The sequence below is a fragment of the Balaenoptera musculus genome, chromosome 21, assembly GCF_009873245.2.
Source record: "Balaenoptera musculus isolate JJ_BM4_2016_0621 chromosome 21, mBalMus1.pri.v3, whole genome shotgun sequence".
Taxonomy (NCBI): domain Eukaryota; kingdom Metazoa; phylum Chordata; class Mammalia; order Artiodactyla; family Balaenopteridae; genus Balaenoptera; species Balaenoptera musculus.
In genome coordinates, this window is record NC_045805.1 from 13,234,030 (window position 1) to 13,251,754 (window position 17,725).

At 46.8% G+C, this 17,725-nt stretch overlaps 1 protein-coding gene across 3 annotated transcripts in view; it reads right to left on the reverse strand.

Annotated features, from left to right (window-relative positions):
- ENPP6 (ectonucleotide pyrophosphatase/phosphodiesterase 6) overlaps positions 1-17,725 on the reverse strand; it is a 97,102-nt gene that overhangs the window by 38,680 nt on the left and 40,697 nt on the right. For all 3 annotated transcript variants that reach the window (XM_036838963.1, XM_036838965.1, XM_036838964.1), the window contains exon 2: positions 14,024-14,203. In XM_036838963.1, the coding sequence (XP_036694858.1) occupies positions 14,024-14,203 (180 nt within the window). The remainder of the gene's footprint in view (positions 1-14,023; positions 14,204-17,725) is intronic.

A 17,725-nucleotide genomic window follows, 5' to 3' on the forward strand; every position in this document is an offset into this window, starting at 1 on the left:
TTTTAAAAAAAAAAATTTATTTATTTGGCTGCGCTGGGTCCTAGTTGTGGCACGCAGGATCTATTTCCCTGACCAGGGATTGAACCCGGGTCCCCTGCATTGGGAGCACGGAGTCTTAACCACTGAACCACCTGGGAAGTCCCTTGCCTTCATTTTTGAGGGATATTTTCACTGGATATAGAACTGATCATTATTTTTCTTTTATCATTTAGGGATATCATTCTATTGTCTTTCTGGATTCCAGTATTTCTGTTGGAAAGTCAGCTGTCAGTCTTATCCCTGCTTCTTTGAACAATTTTCTATTGCTGCTTTTAAGTTTTTCTCATTTCTGTGGTATCAGCAGTTCTGAAATTCATGGGTGTCACAGCACTTCTTGAGTCTATGATTTGATATTTCTTGTCTGTTTCAGAAAGTTCTCAAACTTTATCTCTCAAATATTACTTGTGTCTCATCCTCTCTCTCTAATCCTTCTGTGGCCTCTTCACTATGTCCCATATGTCTCGAACATTCTTTTCTGCCTTTTTCATCTTTTTGCCTATTTAAGCTGGAGAGCTGTCTTCAGTTATAGAGTTCACTTTTTAAAAAAGATTCTAGTTTACTAGTGCAAGTCTCCATTTTGTCATTTAGTTCTTTTATCATAGCTCTCTTTAAAGTCATATCAGTATCTGGACTAGTGGGTTTGAGTCTATTGTCCACTGTTTTTCTCTTGATTTTTCAGTCAAGACTTGTCTGTTTATTTCTCCTGAGTTTCCAGTCAGGACTTGTTTTCCCATATTCTGGTTATTTTTTATAACTGAATGCTGCATATTGTATACGAAAAATTGTAGATATCATTTGACACTCCATATGTTGTTATCTTTTTCTAGAGAGCACAGGCTTTTTGCTTACGAAGGGCACCTAGGCTATAGGCAGACCATCTTAACCCAGAGTGGATTTACTCAGGGATTAAGATGACTCGAAGCTCAGCTTGGGCTTTATGAAGGCTTCAGTCCTCCAGAGGGTTTCACCCCTAATTTACTTCTAGCTCCTTCTTACTCCAAGCGCATTGTCCTTTATTGTCCCAACTGAAAGTCTAGGATGTTTACTAGATCTCTTCCGCTTGGTGGCCCGTGAACTCCAATTTTTGTCATGTCCCCCGTCCTGTGATTCTGTCAGAACCTCAGTTCAGTTTCTTAGTCTCTCAGCTGCTGCTTCTGCGATCAGTGTTTAAATGCAGGGGAGACATGGTGCCAATTTCCAGATACACCTTGTTCTCTAGGTCTTAGTCTGTCTCTGATCCATCACACTGTGTGCACGTGCACGTGCACACACACACAGAGACCAGCAGCGTTTTCAGTTGTTGCTGGTGAGAAGAGTTGTTTCAAAGTAGCTTTGCCTGTCGTTGTACCAGTGGAACCCCAAATTTCAATAAGTGATTTTTTTAAATAAAAAGTTACATTTTATTGGAAATGCATCTCATAATGAAAGGCATAGGATGCTTTTAAAAATCAGTTTGTATATCCATGGATGAATATGATTGATCTCTAGAATGAGACAAGTTCAGAATCCATTCTATTCCTATTTGTTAAATCTAAGTGATAAGAAAGTTGTTTACATAAATAAGTAGATGGAAATAGAAGTACTCTGTCATTTAATTCTTTGAATGGCTTCTTTGAATGCCAACATTCACATAGTGATCTATCATCATAAGTTTTTAAATAGTGTTTCAGCTGACAACTCAATTAAGTTTTTCTTAAATAATTTAAAAGAGAGCATTGGAAAATACTTGACTATTTTTACGTTTTGTTATTTTGTCACTAGATGCATTCTTTTCTATACACCTACACCAACATTTTGAACTGTTTCTTTGTTTGGCCCTGGAGGCTTTTATATACTGAGGCGATGCACCTTAGTAAGGTTCTTGATTGCTGAGGGGTACTCCTTTCTTTTTTTTTTTTTTAATTTATTTATTTATTTATTTATTTATTTATTTATTTTTATTTTTGACTGTGTTGGGTCTTCGTTTCTGTGCGAGGGCTTTCTCTAGTTGCGGCAAGTGGGGGCCACTCTTCATTGCGGTGCGCGGGCCTCTCACTGTTGCGGCCTCTCTTGTTGCGGAGCACAGGCTCCAGACGCACAGGCTCAGTAGTTGTGGCTCACGGGTCCAGCTGCTCCGCGGCATGTGGGATCTTCCCAGACCAGGGCTCGAACCCGTGTCCCCTGCACCGGCAGGCAGACTCTCAACCACTGCGCCACCAGGGAAGCCCCCTAGGGTACTCCTTTCTTATATAAAGTAGGAAAAGGACATGTTTTTAATCAGGACAATTTTTGCAATATATATGAAAGTTGCTGATCTTAAAACAGATTCCCTTAAAATTAATCTTGCTCTTGGAAATCCTTAAGTTTGAAGACCCTGAACCAGGAAACTAGGCATTAGTGCTGCTACTCTAAGGGAACTGTAAAGTTCAGAAAGCAGCAGGGCTTAGAGTGGTGCAGGCAGTTGGAGGTAAGATATGACTGATAGTTGTCATTTATTCTCAGGGTTGTTCCCCAGCTGAAGCGCTATAAGCTGAGCAGAGAGAGGGAAAACCTTCACTGCAGAGCAAACGGAGCATTACTGCTTACTCTTCAGATAAGCAGAGAGCCAGACAGTGGAGTGAAAAGATTGTGTCTCAACCCAGCAGAGATGCCCTGACGCTGCAGACACAATTAATTTGGATTGAAGCTACATACCTTCATGTGGCCCTGAGAAGGGAGAGACCGGTACCCAAGTTCACAAAAACTGAGGCAAGTGCAATCATTCTGCGCTCTCTGTCCTGAATGGTCTCTCCCAGGTGAAATCTCCAAAGGCAAAAACCGTCACCAGACCTCTAATCTTAAAACCCAGAATGAATAAAAATGACTGGCAAAGGAAACAGCCAGCAAGCGATGACAGATGCCACGATGCAATGGAACATGGAATTAGTGAAAGTGGTAGATTTAGAGAGAGCAAGGTTCATTATTCCGGAAGAATTAGTCTGGGGGCTTCGTTTTGTTTTCCTTAGTCTTTACCTGATGGAAATCATCAGACTGGAAGGGGTGTGCTGTGTGGATCCCACAAGCTATTTCTCTAATCAGGAGTCTGTGGGCCCCTTTCTGGACCCACCGTGGGCTCAGTCTGTGAACCTAGGCGCACTGCTCAGCCTCTTGGGCTGTTGCCTCCAGGCCATTTTCATGGCCTCCCAGGGAGTGTGGATCTGGTCAACTGAGGTCCTTCAGGTCAGCCCACCGTGCCTGAGGAAAGCAGGGATTCCTGAATCTCTGCACAGGGGTCTGTGGGGAAACAAAGGCAGTGGCCTGGCTTTTGCAGTTTCAAAGACCAACCAGGAACTTGGCAGTAAGATTTTGGTTTCACCAGTGATTCAAGGGCAGGCTTTGGCTTTACTCCATCTTATTTCCTCATTGCTCCCAGGAAACTTGAAAGGCAATTGCCCTTAATTAGGGCTCACTGTTCAGGTCCTCATCTTATCTCTGTCTAGAGTCTGCCTTCCTGCTGGATAGTCCCACCTCAGCAACCTAATAAATATATCCTGAGCAGAAAATACAGAGTTAGAGGGAACTTAAAGGACAACCAAAGAGGACCACCACTAAGCCCATGCATCTTTGTGCCAAAAAAATTTTAAGTCACTTCTTCTTCAAAACACTTAACTTACATCTGCTAGACAATTATTTTACTATATCTATTTTGTCATGGCAACATGACTGTCACAGACCAACATATTGTCAAAATAAATATGCAAATCTATGACGACTATAGTGCGAGCCACACCCCCGTGGACGCAGCATCTGGGCACAACGAACAGCTTTCACGGCCCTTCACGGCAGCCTTACATCAGTGCCTTTTATTTTGCAGCTGAGAAAACAAACGCCTGAGATGGGAGAAGTGACTGTCCCAAGGTCTCCTTGCCACCTAGTAATCAGCTTCCTGGCTCTGGTACTTTTCCACTGCTTTCCTGACTGATCCTTGCTTCCTGCCAACTCTCTCCAAGGAAGTTGAGCCCATGAAAATCGCATTTCTCTAAACTTCCTAGAACACAGGTCCCGCCTTCCAAGTGCCGCTCGGCTTCCAACTTCCACACACCTTGTGACAATAACCCGTGAGCTGCATTTTATGTGATATGAGGCAGGTGTACTGCGGTTGAATATGTGTCTCAAGAGAGCTTATTAAAACAGCTAAGTCAATTAACTCTTAGAAACATGTAACCTTTTCCAGGAAGATACATCTGAGGCACAGGAGCTTATGGGGACAAGTCCTTGGGGAAAGTGTGGCCTTTGATCTCAGAGACCCTTTCCCAGGTCAGCCGGGCCCACAGGGCTGGGAGGTCTCTTCTGATCTGGGGAGGGGGGTGGTGGGCTGGCCTGAACACAGGATGCCATGCGGACTGGCCTTGTGCACAGGAGCGGACAGATGAGATGAGAAGCACTCATCCATTAGAGCAGATTCTGGAAACTCAACTGAAAAGGACTCACTGGGCATAAAAGGTGACTAATAGGAACCTGAGGGCAGAGGGGCATGTGCCTAACCCAGGCTGGGTGTCTGCTTTAGGAAGGCAGTGGTGAAACCTTAGCAAGGCATCATGAGGCCAAAGGTGAGATGCGATCTCTGCCTCTGTGAGTCAGCTTTAGATGGGAAAGTCTCTGTCCGAGGGTCAGGGACCGCACTCCTCCCCAGCAGGCCCAGGTGAGGAGTGAGGGACTCCTGGTGCCCCTCATATCAGCCACGAGCAGCATCGTTGGGTCAGAGGCACATGCCTCAAGGTCATCTAAATCTTGCAAATGATTGCATGATTACAGTGACGTCATGCTCCCCAGGGGGAAGGCATCTCGACTGCTGCACACGTGGTGGTCCCCACCAGAGCCTCCTCCCGGAGCAGGTGGCTTCCTGGTATTTCGATCCAAGAAGCCTGGGCCTCCTCGGGATGCAGGATGCCGGCAAGCCCTTGACCCCAGGCTCAGCCTTGCCAGCGGCTTTGCTAGAACTCTAGCGCCAACCCAGGGATTCCTCATCCCCCAGCCCTCCAATTCGAGGCTGTGATCTCCAGGTCTTACAAACTGCCCTTTTCCTCCCACCATGTATCTGGGGGAACCTTGGTCTCCCCAACTTCTGAGGTGGTTCTGAACCACTTCCAGGAATGGCTGGGAGCAGGAGTGAGTGCTGCACGTGGCCCTGAAAAGCCAACGCTCTGCACACCTTGGGCAAACAGCCCGAGGGCCGCTCCAGTGGCCACACCTCCCAGCAGTCAGCGCCGCCTCTGCACAGAGTCCTATGTGCACGGCTCACCCTGCCCCGTGGCTTCTGGCCCCCAGCCCTAAGACATCAAAAAGCCAGACTCTGTCCTCTTTCCCTCCTCTGATGACCCAGTGGCCAGATCCCCCCATCCACCCCTTTCCTGGGAAACTCCTTTCCTGTCCCTGACTGGCCATGATGGCCTGTCTCAGAATTCTCATGGCGATTTAAAACACGACTTGTGTTTCACTCTGTGGCCTTTGCTGCAAGTGTGTATTTGAATCCCTGATGTGACCTTGCAGCATTATCTTGGGCCAAGAGTGACCTGGCCAGAGCTTCCCCCTCCCCCCGTGTACCCCATGTGATGCATTAGAAGGGCACAGGCTGAAGCTCCCTTTTAAGAATCTGGGGGCAAGGGTGGGGTTACTATATATCTATTAACCATATGTTCTGGTCAGATACTCTGTATATCCTATCTCATTTCACATGCCCAGCAAGCCTGAGAGGTACACGTAGTCATTCCTGTGGGACAGATAAGGAAACCGCTGCACAGAGAGATTAAGTGACTGTCCCCAGGTCCCACAGCAAGGAAGTGGCTGAACTGGTCTCAGCTGTTTTCTCTCCGGTCTTTACATTCCCCTGAGGTTCCTCAGGGGCTCCATCCAGTACAGCAGGGAGAACAGGAGGGGAGAGGCCGGGAGGGGACAGAGCTCTCTGCACACAAAGGGCTCTGGTGAGGTGAAAGCGCCACGTCTCTGTCCCACCCTAAGGAATCCCTCTGACAGCCGCAGCCCACCAGCTGGGAAAAGCACTGCAGAGGCGGCTGAGCCCCCTTCCCTCTGACAACGAGGGTGTGTTTGGTGCTGAGGGGGAAAGTGGAGCAGACCTGGGGGTGGGTGTAGGCCTGCCTCGGCCACCAAAAGCGAAGCCTCCAGCATTCTCTACCGGGGACTGAGTTTCTACAGGAAGTCCCGACTCTGGGCTTTTTTCTTCACTTTGTCAGGATCCCTCCCCCTGAATCCCTCCGCTCTCGCCCTGGGCAGTGGGGGGGAGCTGAACTGGCGAACCTGGGATGGCCCGTGGGAAGACCCTGCCCGGCCTCGGCCAAGCTCAGGGAGGGACCCTGCGCGGGGCGTGGACGCAGGCAGCCCCGGCAGCAGCCCAGCGGCCTACTGTGTCCCGGCTGTGTGTTCTGGGAACTTCCACGCCCCCGCCTGTAAAGTGGGGATGACAGCAGTCATGTCTTAGGACTGCTGTGGGGATTGAGTAAGATTATGTCTGCGAAGTGCTGAGTTCACTTCAGATGCTCAAACTACTCATCTCTTTTCCTTTCCCTGCTGATGTCAGGTTTCACACAGGCCAGCGCCAACGACACAGGGTGACCCTGGGGACTGGGGCGGTGGGGGGGGGGGGCGAGAATGACGGGAGGAGGCTTCTTGGGGCAGTGCAACCGGCAGAGATGGGAGTGCGGGGCTGGCAGCCGTGCCAGGGCTGTGGGCACGCAGGGCAGGCACGCCAGGTCTGTGCACCGGGCCCACTGCAGAGGGCCTCTCGCCCCACTCCAGAGACGTCGGAGCCTCTGAGGATGCAGCCTGGGCTCTGATATTTCACAGTGGCCTCAGGGGATTCGTAACGTACCCAGGGTGGAGAATCAGCCCTAAGGAGGGAGAAACAAGGACAGAGATGCCCCTTAAACGGCAAGAAAGGAAGACCCAGCGGGAGTAAAGAGGATCATGACCTCGTCCAAACTGGATTACTTCCCACAGGCCTCACCTCCAGACATCACCACATGGGGACTAGGGCTCCAAGGTACGGATTTGGGGGGCACGTTTCAGTCCCCACCAGTGTCTGCACCCTTATTCAGAGAGGCAACTGCTGATCACAATTACCCGTTTCAGACTTTCTGTAGCAAAAAATAAACTTCCATTGGGTTAAGCCACTGAGACTTTGGGGCTTATCTGTTTCTGCAACTGATATGACCTAAAACATCTTTGTTCCTTCAACGCAAGTCCCTTTACATACCAGAGCCCAAGTCCCTGGTTCTTAAGATCTGGCCATTTCCAGCTTCCGATCTCTTCACTCCTGCCTTAGTCACTCAGCTGCAACCTTGTCGTATTCTTTGTAGTTTCAGGAACACGACATGCCCTTGCCTGCTCGTCTTTGAACCTTAGCACACGCTCCTTCCCTCTGCCTCAGATGCTCCTAGAGATCTGTCCCACCTGCGCCATCCATTACCAGGTCTATTACAGTCCCAGCGTCATCCACGGTGGATGGTGACTGCTGACTCCTTGTCTGGCCTCCCGACCTGAGGAGACGTGCTCGTTCATCACTAGAATATACGAACTCCCAGCGGGAGTCAGACGGTTCACTAACCAGAACAATAAAAGATGTTTTGGTTTTGTTTTGTTTTTTTTATGTTACTTTTCCTGTTTAATTGAAAATCGTCTTTGCGGAAAAAATCATGGCAAATTTTATTCTTTGTACACTTTGTGTCCTTCAAAACCAGTATTAGATGAGGTACAATGATCACTGTCGCTATTCAAGCAGACTCTCCAGCAATAGAGGGAAACTAAAGGCTACCCTGGGGTTATTATAATGGACCTTTCTTGAGACTAAGTTGAAAAATGTTAAAGAAATTAACAGCTACAAAGTTCAGAGCTTGCCAGCGATGCCCCAGATAATAAATCCAGACGCTGTCTCTGCCGCCCCGCAGTGTCGCTGGACAGTGAGCCCGGGGATGGCCACTCCCCTCTTGAAACCATTTGGTTCCTCTGGTCTCTGTAACAAGAGGGGCCAACAGATTTCAGCTGGTGTCGCTCTCCAGTGGCGCCTCCCCTGCCTCTCAGGTGACATCAAGCCCCTCATCAGATGCCTTCAAAGGATGGCATCACTCTCCTTGTACTTTTCCCAGCTCTTCTGGCTTTTCTCCTGCTTCCCGGGGAAGTCCATCTTTGGTTCCTCCGCAGACTCACTCGCCCCATCTGATCGTTAAGCGTGAACTTCCCCCAGGCTGTGTCTGGGGCCATCTCCTCTCTTCACGTCAGCTCTCCCCCCCGCTGACCTTCCTGCCCACAGCCTCACCGGCCCCGGGCCCTCCCGAGAACCACACGTCTGTGTATCTCCAGCTCACTCCTCGAGCTCCAGGCACACGACGTGACATGTCTCAGAGTCAACGCAGACGTTCCTCTGCCTCCCAACCACTCCTCTTTCAATTTCCCAGGATAGGCAAAGACACACCTTCCCTCCTTACAGTCCTGTAAGCCAGAAACCAGGTGTCATGCCCGTCACTGCTCGATCCCTTAATCCCAAATCCAGTGCATCACCAGGCCCTGGCAATTTTCATTCCTAAATATGTCCCCAACCCACCCACTTCTCCCCACTTCCTTTACCTTCATCCACACTATTCTCACCTCTTTCCTGGGTCTGTGCAGTACCTTCCTGACGGGTTAGTCGCCCCTCATCCAGCCCCTCTGGATGCCTACGTTCCTTTCTCCACGGTGCTGCCAGAGAAATCTTGCCAAATTCAAATATGGTACTGTCACCTTCTTCCTTAAAGCCTTCCAGTGACTTCTTCCTCCTCTCAGGAGAAGAATAAATTCTTCAGCTGGCCCACGGAGCCCGGCCTGGCCTCAGCTTCTCTCCAGCCCATCCACGCCACATCCATCCCTTAACATATGCCGTCCGCTCGGTCTCGATGCTCCTTCCCGCCAGCTCCCCCGCTCCCACCCCCTACCCTACCCATCCCCTCAGGGGTTAACTCACGTCACCCTCTGGGTGAAACCAGATCCCCTATTAGATGAGGTCATAAGGCAATATACTTTTCACTCTTTAAACAAGTGGACTTTTCATTTCTATGGGCAAATATTAGATTATCATGCGTCCCCTTGACTGAATGGATGGCAAGTTCTCCGGGGGGCTGGGGGTAGGGTGGGGAGAGTCTGTATCTGGTGTTGCTCACAGTCGTCTCCTGAGAGCTTATTACAGGGCCTTGAGTCACACCCTTTTAAGATGTTTTATGAAGAAACAGATTTGCCATGATTTGTGAAGAATGGAAGTTTGTCCCTGGATTTCTCTTTAAGGCTTCCTAGTTACCGTAACGGAGGCTGCTGAGAAACTATGGGCTCTTTTGGCCAAGACACCATCCTGCAAAAGGAGACTGGATGTGGCTGGACAGCTCGGAAGACTTTCGAGTGCCGGGGGAGTCGCCCCTGCAGGCAGCAGTCCAGAAGGGCACCACCTCCTCAACTTCTCTGCAGCAGAAATGGTTGACGCCTAGAAATCCTGCAGGATGCTTCTGAAGATAGACCACTTCTCTGAGACAACCTCTAACTTGCAATGTGAATTTGTCATCTTCTTGTTGCTGACGCAGACAGACAACAGCAATGACGCAGACCTTACCCAAGTTACCAACAAACAAAGGAAAGGACTCAAGGTGAATTTCACCCAGAGAGTCTTAGAGAATTCTAACCCAAGCCTACTCTTGGCAGACAACATTAACTAGAGGAGTTTGGGTTTCACTGATACTTTAGTGAGTTTCTAAGACGTTTCCCTCACGTTGAAAAAAATCAAATCAACTAGATATTATACATATGTATGTATTGCCACGTCAAAGGCCACCGGGCAGTCCTCATCATTGTAGTCTCTTGTTTTACATGAGCACAAAATCGTGTGTATAGTATGTATGCGTTTGTTTTTCTAATAAAAAAAAATCCATAGTTTTTATCAGTATCCTAAGGAGGTCTTGATTTACAAGTGTAGGAACCAGCAAACTACATACAGAATAAAGCCTCTTCTGATCCTAAAATTACATACATCTTAAAGCTTAATGCCAAATTGGTGGCAGTGTTGGAAAATTTAGTGAAAATCTGGACCCCCTGTATTTGATTGTTAAATATTTGCCTGAAAAAAAAAATTCAGTTTTTATGCAGATATTTGGAATCATGTAGATAGAGTCCAAGACCTTGGCTGTAACGTAAACCCACACATTTGCATGATTGATGCTGGGCTCCTGACCTCCTCTGAGCCTAAGTGCACTCATCTAAGTTCAGCCCAGTGGAAGGTTGTCAGGGACCCAGCACAGCAGGGAAGAGGGAGATTCTGTGAACAACCGCAATTCCTGATCCGTAGTCAGTACGTGCCTCCTCACGCATCCAGAGGAAAGCCTCTTGATTTTAACAACCAAAACTTGACTGGAGCTGAGTCAGGTACCCACCTGTTAACTCCCCAGCCAGCCCACCTCTGGGAAGTAGGGGAGGAGAAGCCAGCTGGAAATGAGTCTTTCCCCTCAGAAAAGGTGCCTTATTTGTCTCAGCACCTGCACAGGACGGGAAGAGGCCAGTAGAAGACCCCAGACCCACACCCAACACCCTCCCGGGGCCATATGAATGGTTGCCCCCAATTCCTCCTGACTGCTTGGCCATAAGGAGTTAATACTGCAAAATCATGACTGAAGATGTAGAACTGAGAGTCTTCAGACCCTTACTCCAAAGAGTTTTTAAACTACAGACTCCTAAAAGGCTGCTGTTTTTTGTTCCTTTTTTTGTATTTCATGATAGCCATAAGAATAAACTTAAAAACTGCTGCCATTATGTAAGGGAGCATCGAATGTCCAAGGAGTTCAAACTCTACTTCCATGCAATATCTTATCTATATTTATCCTCCTATATTCCCCCACTTCACCTCCTCCCCCAAGGCATCCTTCTCTTTGGGTTGCTCTTGATATGAAGTGAATATTGGAGCCTCTTCTTTCCCCCCACTTCAATGAAACTCCTTTGACCTCAAACCAGAGGGATGGAATAGGGGAATAAAATTAGTGAATGACACACACTCAGCTCTCATCCTTTGCAGAGCACCCCTAGGTCCTGGTGACGCTGGTCCTTGCTGATTTTGGGGAGCCTTACCCCCCAGATATTTGAGTTAGGGCCTGGGATCATTCCCTGAGGCACATTTTCCTCTGCACAGTTCCACGGCACCACTGGGTGGGGTAATAAAGGGTCTGTTTATGATATTAAATTTCTCAAGGCTTGAGGTGGTGTCTTTTGGACTCTTTACCAGTGATCAATTTTTCAGTCTGCTGCTTTATCTACCTGACAGGAAGACTTGAACTACTGCCATTTCTAAATTGCACTTCTAAATATTGACTTAATGGCAAGACTCAAAGTGTCATAACACAGCTCACTGGAGCAATAAAGATTTTCCAGGCCTCATCAAGAGGTCTGTACAATGTCCGGTGGGGAGTGGAGAAGGAAGAGGAGGATTTGAGAAGAAAAATAAAACCGAGTCATGTTTAGAAGAAATGCCACTGCACTTCACTAAATCTTGCAGAGACAAATGAACACTCACTGGGCTCTGAGCTGTGGCCGGAGGGGACCAAGGTGGAGGGAGAAAGGACAGCAGTGATGGTTAATCCCTCAGCTGTCAACCAGCAAGAATGGAGGGGCCAGAGCATGCCTGGCTTGGGTTGGGCGGCAGGGCCTTCAGAGACAGCTGGTTCTCAGGGAGCCTTTATTTGTGGATCCAGTTTAGAAGGACTGGACAGTGTCTAAGAAACAAGAGACTTTTCATCCAATTTCTATCAAGACTTCAACACGGCCAGATGGTTAGCTAATCTTCATTTAGATCAATGAGGAAATTCTAGGAGGTTATCTGTTTTAGCTTCTGCCCTCCTGATAGGTAACACCATAAACTGATCTCAAGGCGTGTTTGTCACATCACATTAGCTGTTGAACTGTGAATCAAAGAAAGCGATTGGCCATTTCTTGCCCTTCAGGAGCTATTTTGGAGGAGCGACAAGATATTTTACATTCACGTTAGCATTGAGACTTTGTAGCTACTCAGTGATACATAAATTCAGATTGCTGATTATGATTAAGGAGCCAGACTCTCCAGGATGAGATAAAGAGTGATGTTCTGTAATACAGCTGAGAGAAGTCTGAAATATGGCAACTGTCTCCTTTAAGATCTTCCCCCGCTTTCCACGAGCATTGGCATCCATGGCTACCCAGAAGGCCATCAGAGGAGAGTGTATGTGGAGGAGGCATGTGGGGAGCTGGGAGGAGATGCCAGGGGAGGTGCTCTTCAGAGCAGGAAGAGCTCAAGTTCCAAGACACAGAAAGTTAAATTAACCGGATACCCTGGAAGATGGCCCTTATGGAATCGGGACAATATTCGTCTTGATGGTCCTCAGGTTCGTTTTGAGGTGGTCCCTGAGACCGCGTGTTCGCTTCCTGCTCCTCCTAGGCCTATGCCTGTGGGCCCTTGTGTTTGCTGATGATGATTGCTGAGAATGACCTCAAAGTGCAGCAACATCTTTTGGCTCTGGATCTCATCACATTGGGCTGAACCTGAGCTTGGCTCCTCTATGAAGTCTGATTAGCTTGGCTGATGCACCCACTTGCTTTCTTAACCTTATGTCCAACTCCGTGAAAAGTTGAGCCTCCATTTAAGGTAGAGTTCTCTTCAACCCTTCCCTTGCTTGAAAGCTTCTTCTTATGTCAGCCCAGGTAGCCGCTATGGACCGAACCCCAGGCGTCCTCTGAAGCAACTCCAGCACTCCCCCGACACTGCATGTGCCCGCAGAACCAGCCTGTCTGTCTGTTCTTCTGCCGGGTTTTGAAGTAACGCAGCTGCCCTGGCCATCCTGGGCTCACCTGTGGATGCCAGTCTCTGCTCTGCGGCAGCTTTCAGGGCACTCAGCACAGCGCAGCTGTGGGTCTGCTTTCCCTGCTCTCCATCTGTCCTTGCTTGACGCTCCTCCTCCGAGAGCTGGCACAGCCTTGAGCCCCCGGAGCAGCTCTCCATGTGACCACCTCCAACCAGCATCCTCCAAACTCTCGCTCCAGGCCCACGTCCTCAGTGTGGGCCGCCTGTGACTCAGCCTGGGCTCACTCCTCCTTCTCGCCACACTCCCCCGCCCCCCAGAACCCGCCACGCTCTCACAATTCCATCAGGCTGCCGCTGTCTCCAGCCCAGGCCAGCAAGATCCCTCCAGATGCTTCTCCCCACTTATCCCTTCGTTTCTTCTCGGCCTCCCTGATCTCTTCTTCCACAATGACAATCATCAGTATTACACCATGAAGAATTAGGAAAAACATGTCTACAGCCATGTGCATGGAAAAGTTATATTGTCCGCTCACTAGGAACACATCCTACCAATGGGAAGTCAGTGGTGAGTTGAGTATTCTGTTGTCACTGAATCCTGTCATCCTTAATGACAGAGTTTGGCTGACAAGATGCGAGTCTCCTGAAGCCTCCTCACAGCAGCCAGGGCAGTCTGCATGAGTGCTTACCTCCCTCACTGAAGTAAGTTAAGTACTTTAGTGTCTCATTGATTTAGGATGTACAGGAGGAATATTAATATAAAGGGACTTCATTTAATGCACAACCAAAAAGTTGTAAGAGCTTTGAATCCTCTTTTCAGTATTGTAGGGGAGCTCAAAATCTGTAGAAATGGTACTCCAAATTCTTTTGTAAAGCAAATAAGCACCCTATAATTTATCTCTCCAGTGTATCCAAAATTTTACCCACGAAAACGCATGATATACTGCAGAAATATTGCTGAACCAAGGGAATTAGGAAATGGCATTACGTCTGGTCTGATGTAAGAGAGTTTGAACCAAAATTTAAAGAAACATGTCCACAAGACATTTCTTGAACAAAGACCCCATTTTCTAAATCCTGGCTTGGTCTCCAAACACGTCTACATGCCTTGTTCTCAGAGACTCCAATGGTGCTTTGAGATTTGGAAGGTTGGACAGGCCTGGATGTCAACACACTCACCTGGCCAGTAGTACATGTAGACCTTCCTTTTGGCCTTGGTCAGAGTGATCCACAGAGGTTCTGATCCATTCCACCAGAGAGGCATCAGGCTGTCTCTGTTGACCCCTATGTCAAATGACTTGTTGGTGGCGGGGTCCCACATGTAGTTCCCGATCATCTGATGGACCTCACAGTGGCGACCTACGTTAATGAAAACACAAGGCTGTCAGTTTATTGCTCTGGTATTTTTACATTTCATCTTTATTTTCTGAATTTAAAAGCCATTCAGGCTCATTTAGGGAGCACAGAACAGCATAAATAGTTACTTTTGATTTTTTAAAAAAAATCATAGATGTTTCTTCTCTCTTAGATTGTACCAGAAAGGCAAACAATCCAGTAAGAAGTCCAATATTGATTGAGGATGGGGACATTTTGAGTGAAGTTAATTTGCCATGTCTGAAGCTATTTTAAGTTAAACTGAGGGCATCAGGTGTAAAATCTGACTCATTGTTCGTGGCTTGACGTCTGAAGAAGAATCAGTGTGGACACTGTAGATTCCCTTGGGACGTGGGTTATATTCTCAACCCAGAGCTCTCCCTGCACCCTTTCCACACCCTCCTCCCACCAGATCACAAATCTAGATGCTGTGGAGTTTGCTCCCTTTTTTCCTGGATAAGAGGAGTTATCACTTCAGCGCTGAACAATGATAGAACCCATGACATTTGGAACAGGATGGTGAAAAAGAGATTCTACTTTTTTTTTTTTTTTTTGGAGGGATACTAAATTTTATTTTATAACAGCTGTATTGAGATATAATTCACTTGCCATAAAATTCATCCTTTAAAAGTATACATCCAGTGCTTTTATTGTATTCACAAAGTTGTGCAACCATCACTACTGTCTAATTCTAGAACATTTTCATCACCCCCAAAAGAAACCTCATGCAAATTAGCAGCCACTCTCCATTCCCTCCTGCTCCCAATCCCAGGTAACCATTCATCTACTTTCTGTCTCCATGAATTTGCCTATTCTGGATATTTTGTATAAATGAAATAATACAATATGTGGCCTTTTATGTCTGGCTTCTTGCATTTAGCATAATGTTTTTAAGGTTCATCCATGTCGTAATATCTATCAGTACGTCATTGTTTTTTGTGACTTAATAATATTCTACTTTGAAACACAAAGCAAGAAAACAACCCTCCCAAAGGAGCGTTACATAGAGAGGAGGGTTGCTTCTGTTGGTTACAGAAGTGAAAGACACAGCACTTGGAATCTTTTGAAACATTAGGCTTAAATTATTTACTTTGGAGCAATCTGTTACATCTTTAAAGTAAAAATAACACAAACATTGGCACGTGCATCAAAAATTGCTGCAATTTTAGTGAGCGTCATTTGGCATCCGGCTGAAACACGCTTCACAGAGCTCACTGACTGTGCTTAATCAAAGTGGCTTTTTTTGTTTGCTTGTTTGTTTGCTGTTGTTCTGTCTTCTTGCCAGCAAGCCCCCCAACACCCACACTTTATTTTTAATCAAAAAAAAGGAGAAACCGTAAAATAAAATTTTGAAAATTTGTAGACCCAAAATATCTTAAAGGAAAAACCTTTTATTTCATCACAGAAATCCACGCATTCCACAAATGATGCTTTCAACTTAAAGCCCAGACAGCCAAACAAAACGATTTTTACCCAAAGCTGTAGAGTTAGTTTTTTGACCCTGACTGAAGCTTTCACATGTAAACTGATAAAATTAAAAAATAAAAACTTTGAGAAAATGATCCAGTGATTAAGGAACTTCTTAGTTTTATTTATTCCTTCAACTAACATTTATTAAATGCTCCTATGAACTATACATTGTGATAAGTGTAGAGACTCAAATCTGAATAAATGTAGTCCCCATCCTCAAGTGCATTGTTATGTAATACTCAACAAAGTGTCCTCTGCATAAAAGAGACAGGTCTCCTGGGAGGGGCTAAGAAGGGGACCACGTTGTAGTCTTTTTTTTTTTAATAAATTTATTTATTTTATTTAATTATTTTTGGCTGCGTTGGGTCTTCGTTGCTGCACACAGGCTTTCTCTAGTTGAGGCGAGCGGGAGCTATTCTTCATTGTGGCGCGCGGGCTTCTCATTGCGGTGGCTTCTCTTGTTGTGAAGCATGGGCTCTAGGCGCACGGGCTTCAGTAGTTGGGGCAGGTGAGCTTCAGTAGTTGTGGCGTGTGAGCTTCAGTAGTTGTGGCTCACGGGCTCCAGAGCGCAGGCTCAGTAGTTATCGCACACGGATTTAGTTGCTCCGCGGCATGTGGGATCTTCCTGGACCAGGGCTTGAACCTGTGTCCCCGGCATTGGCAGGCAGATTCTTAACCTCTGCGCCACCAGGGAAGCCCAGGTTTTCGTCTCACTTGGAGAATTATGAGGATTCTCACCAGCTCGGGTGCTGAGGATAATTCCTACTATTAAAAGTAGAGGCATCCTTCTTATTGGTTCATGTTCAGGATATATGTTATCCTTTTTGGTGTATCAGAGTTTAACAATATTAAGGGAACCTGCCTCATGAGTAAAAGTTCTTATCTATTTCCTTAACCCAAAATACTGCACCCCTTATCTAAAAATTTCTATCATCCTAATGATGCTCACTCACCCTTTCCACGAGGCAAGGTAATCATGATAATAGTCGTGGGAAATGTGTCCTTTAGGGTCTTTCTCTGTAGTTGCTCTCTAGCGCTCTCCCAAGGGCAGGGAGGGCATCTCACCTGGTGCTGGTGTGTACAAACTCACAGGAAGGGTGAAAATTAGAAGGGGGTATGAAAAGCGTTACTGAAGTCAGCAGACCAAAAGGAGCCTCTGAATGAATCGCCAGGAGAGCGTCGGAAGGGCTACAGATATCAGATACGGGAATAGTAAGGGAAGGTACCAAGTGGGTGTGTGTGTGTGCAGGAGTCTCTACTTTTAACTGGAACTGTTTCAACTATTCTAGAAGGAATGCGTGAAACCCAAATCTAAGCAGGGGCCTCACGTGATTCAGTTTTCAAAACGTGCTACATTCAGAGAAGCATGAAGCAACTGAAAATATTTTTTTAAGCACTTATAACCTTTACTTGTATATCTCAGAACCCCACAATATCATTTGATAAAATTTCCCTCTTCTTTTCAACACTCACGTTCAACACTCTAGACCCAAAGTGTGGTGCAGGCTCTCTCACCCTCCTTCGCTCTTTTCCTCATGGGTAAAATATTATGGCCTCCTTTAGACTGTAGAGCTGTATTATGACTGGATTGTGGGGTGGGGTGTGTGTGTGTGTATGTGTGTGTGTGCGTGTCAGAGAGACAGAGACAGAAAGAATATTCTCCCAGAGAATTTCTGATAAACTAAATTCTCTACCTCTTACACTTATTTTTTTTAAACACCCGTAAGGCCTCATTGAGGAGAGGTAGGATCTATGTGTGCAGTTAACACACAGTTCTACCATATTTTTACATTTCGGATGATGAAGCCTTGTTTCCTGTGGATCTCTGGCCCCTTAGCTTTTTTCATAATGGGTCTTCCCTCCTCACCATTAGGTAGGATGTAGCATTAGCTTTCATATTTTCTTTTCACACCAATTGGTTGTGGTGCCCGTAGACTCAGGTGAGCTTCCAAGACTTGAATTACGGCATTCTTCAGGGAAGCGTCTTTGAGACAAGGCCTCCAGAGACGGCTTTGTCCTGCTCCCACCCAGCATCCT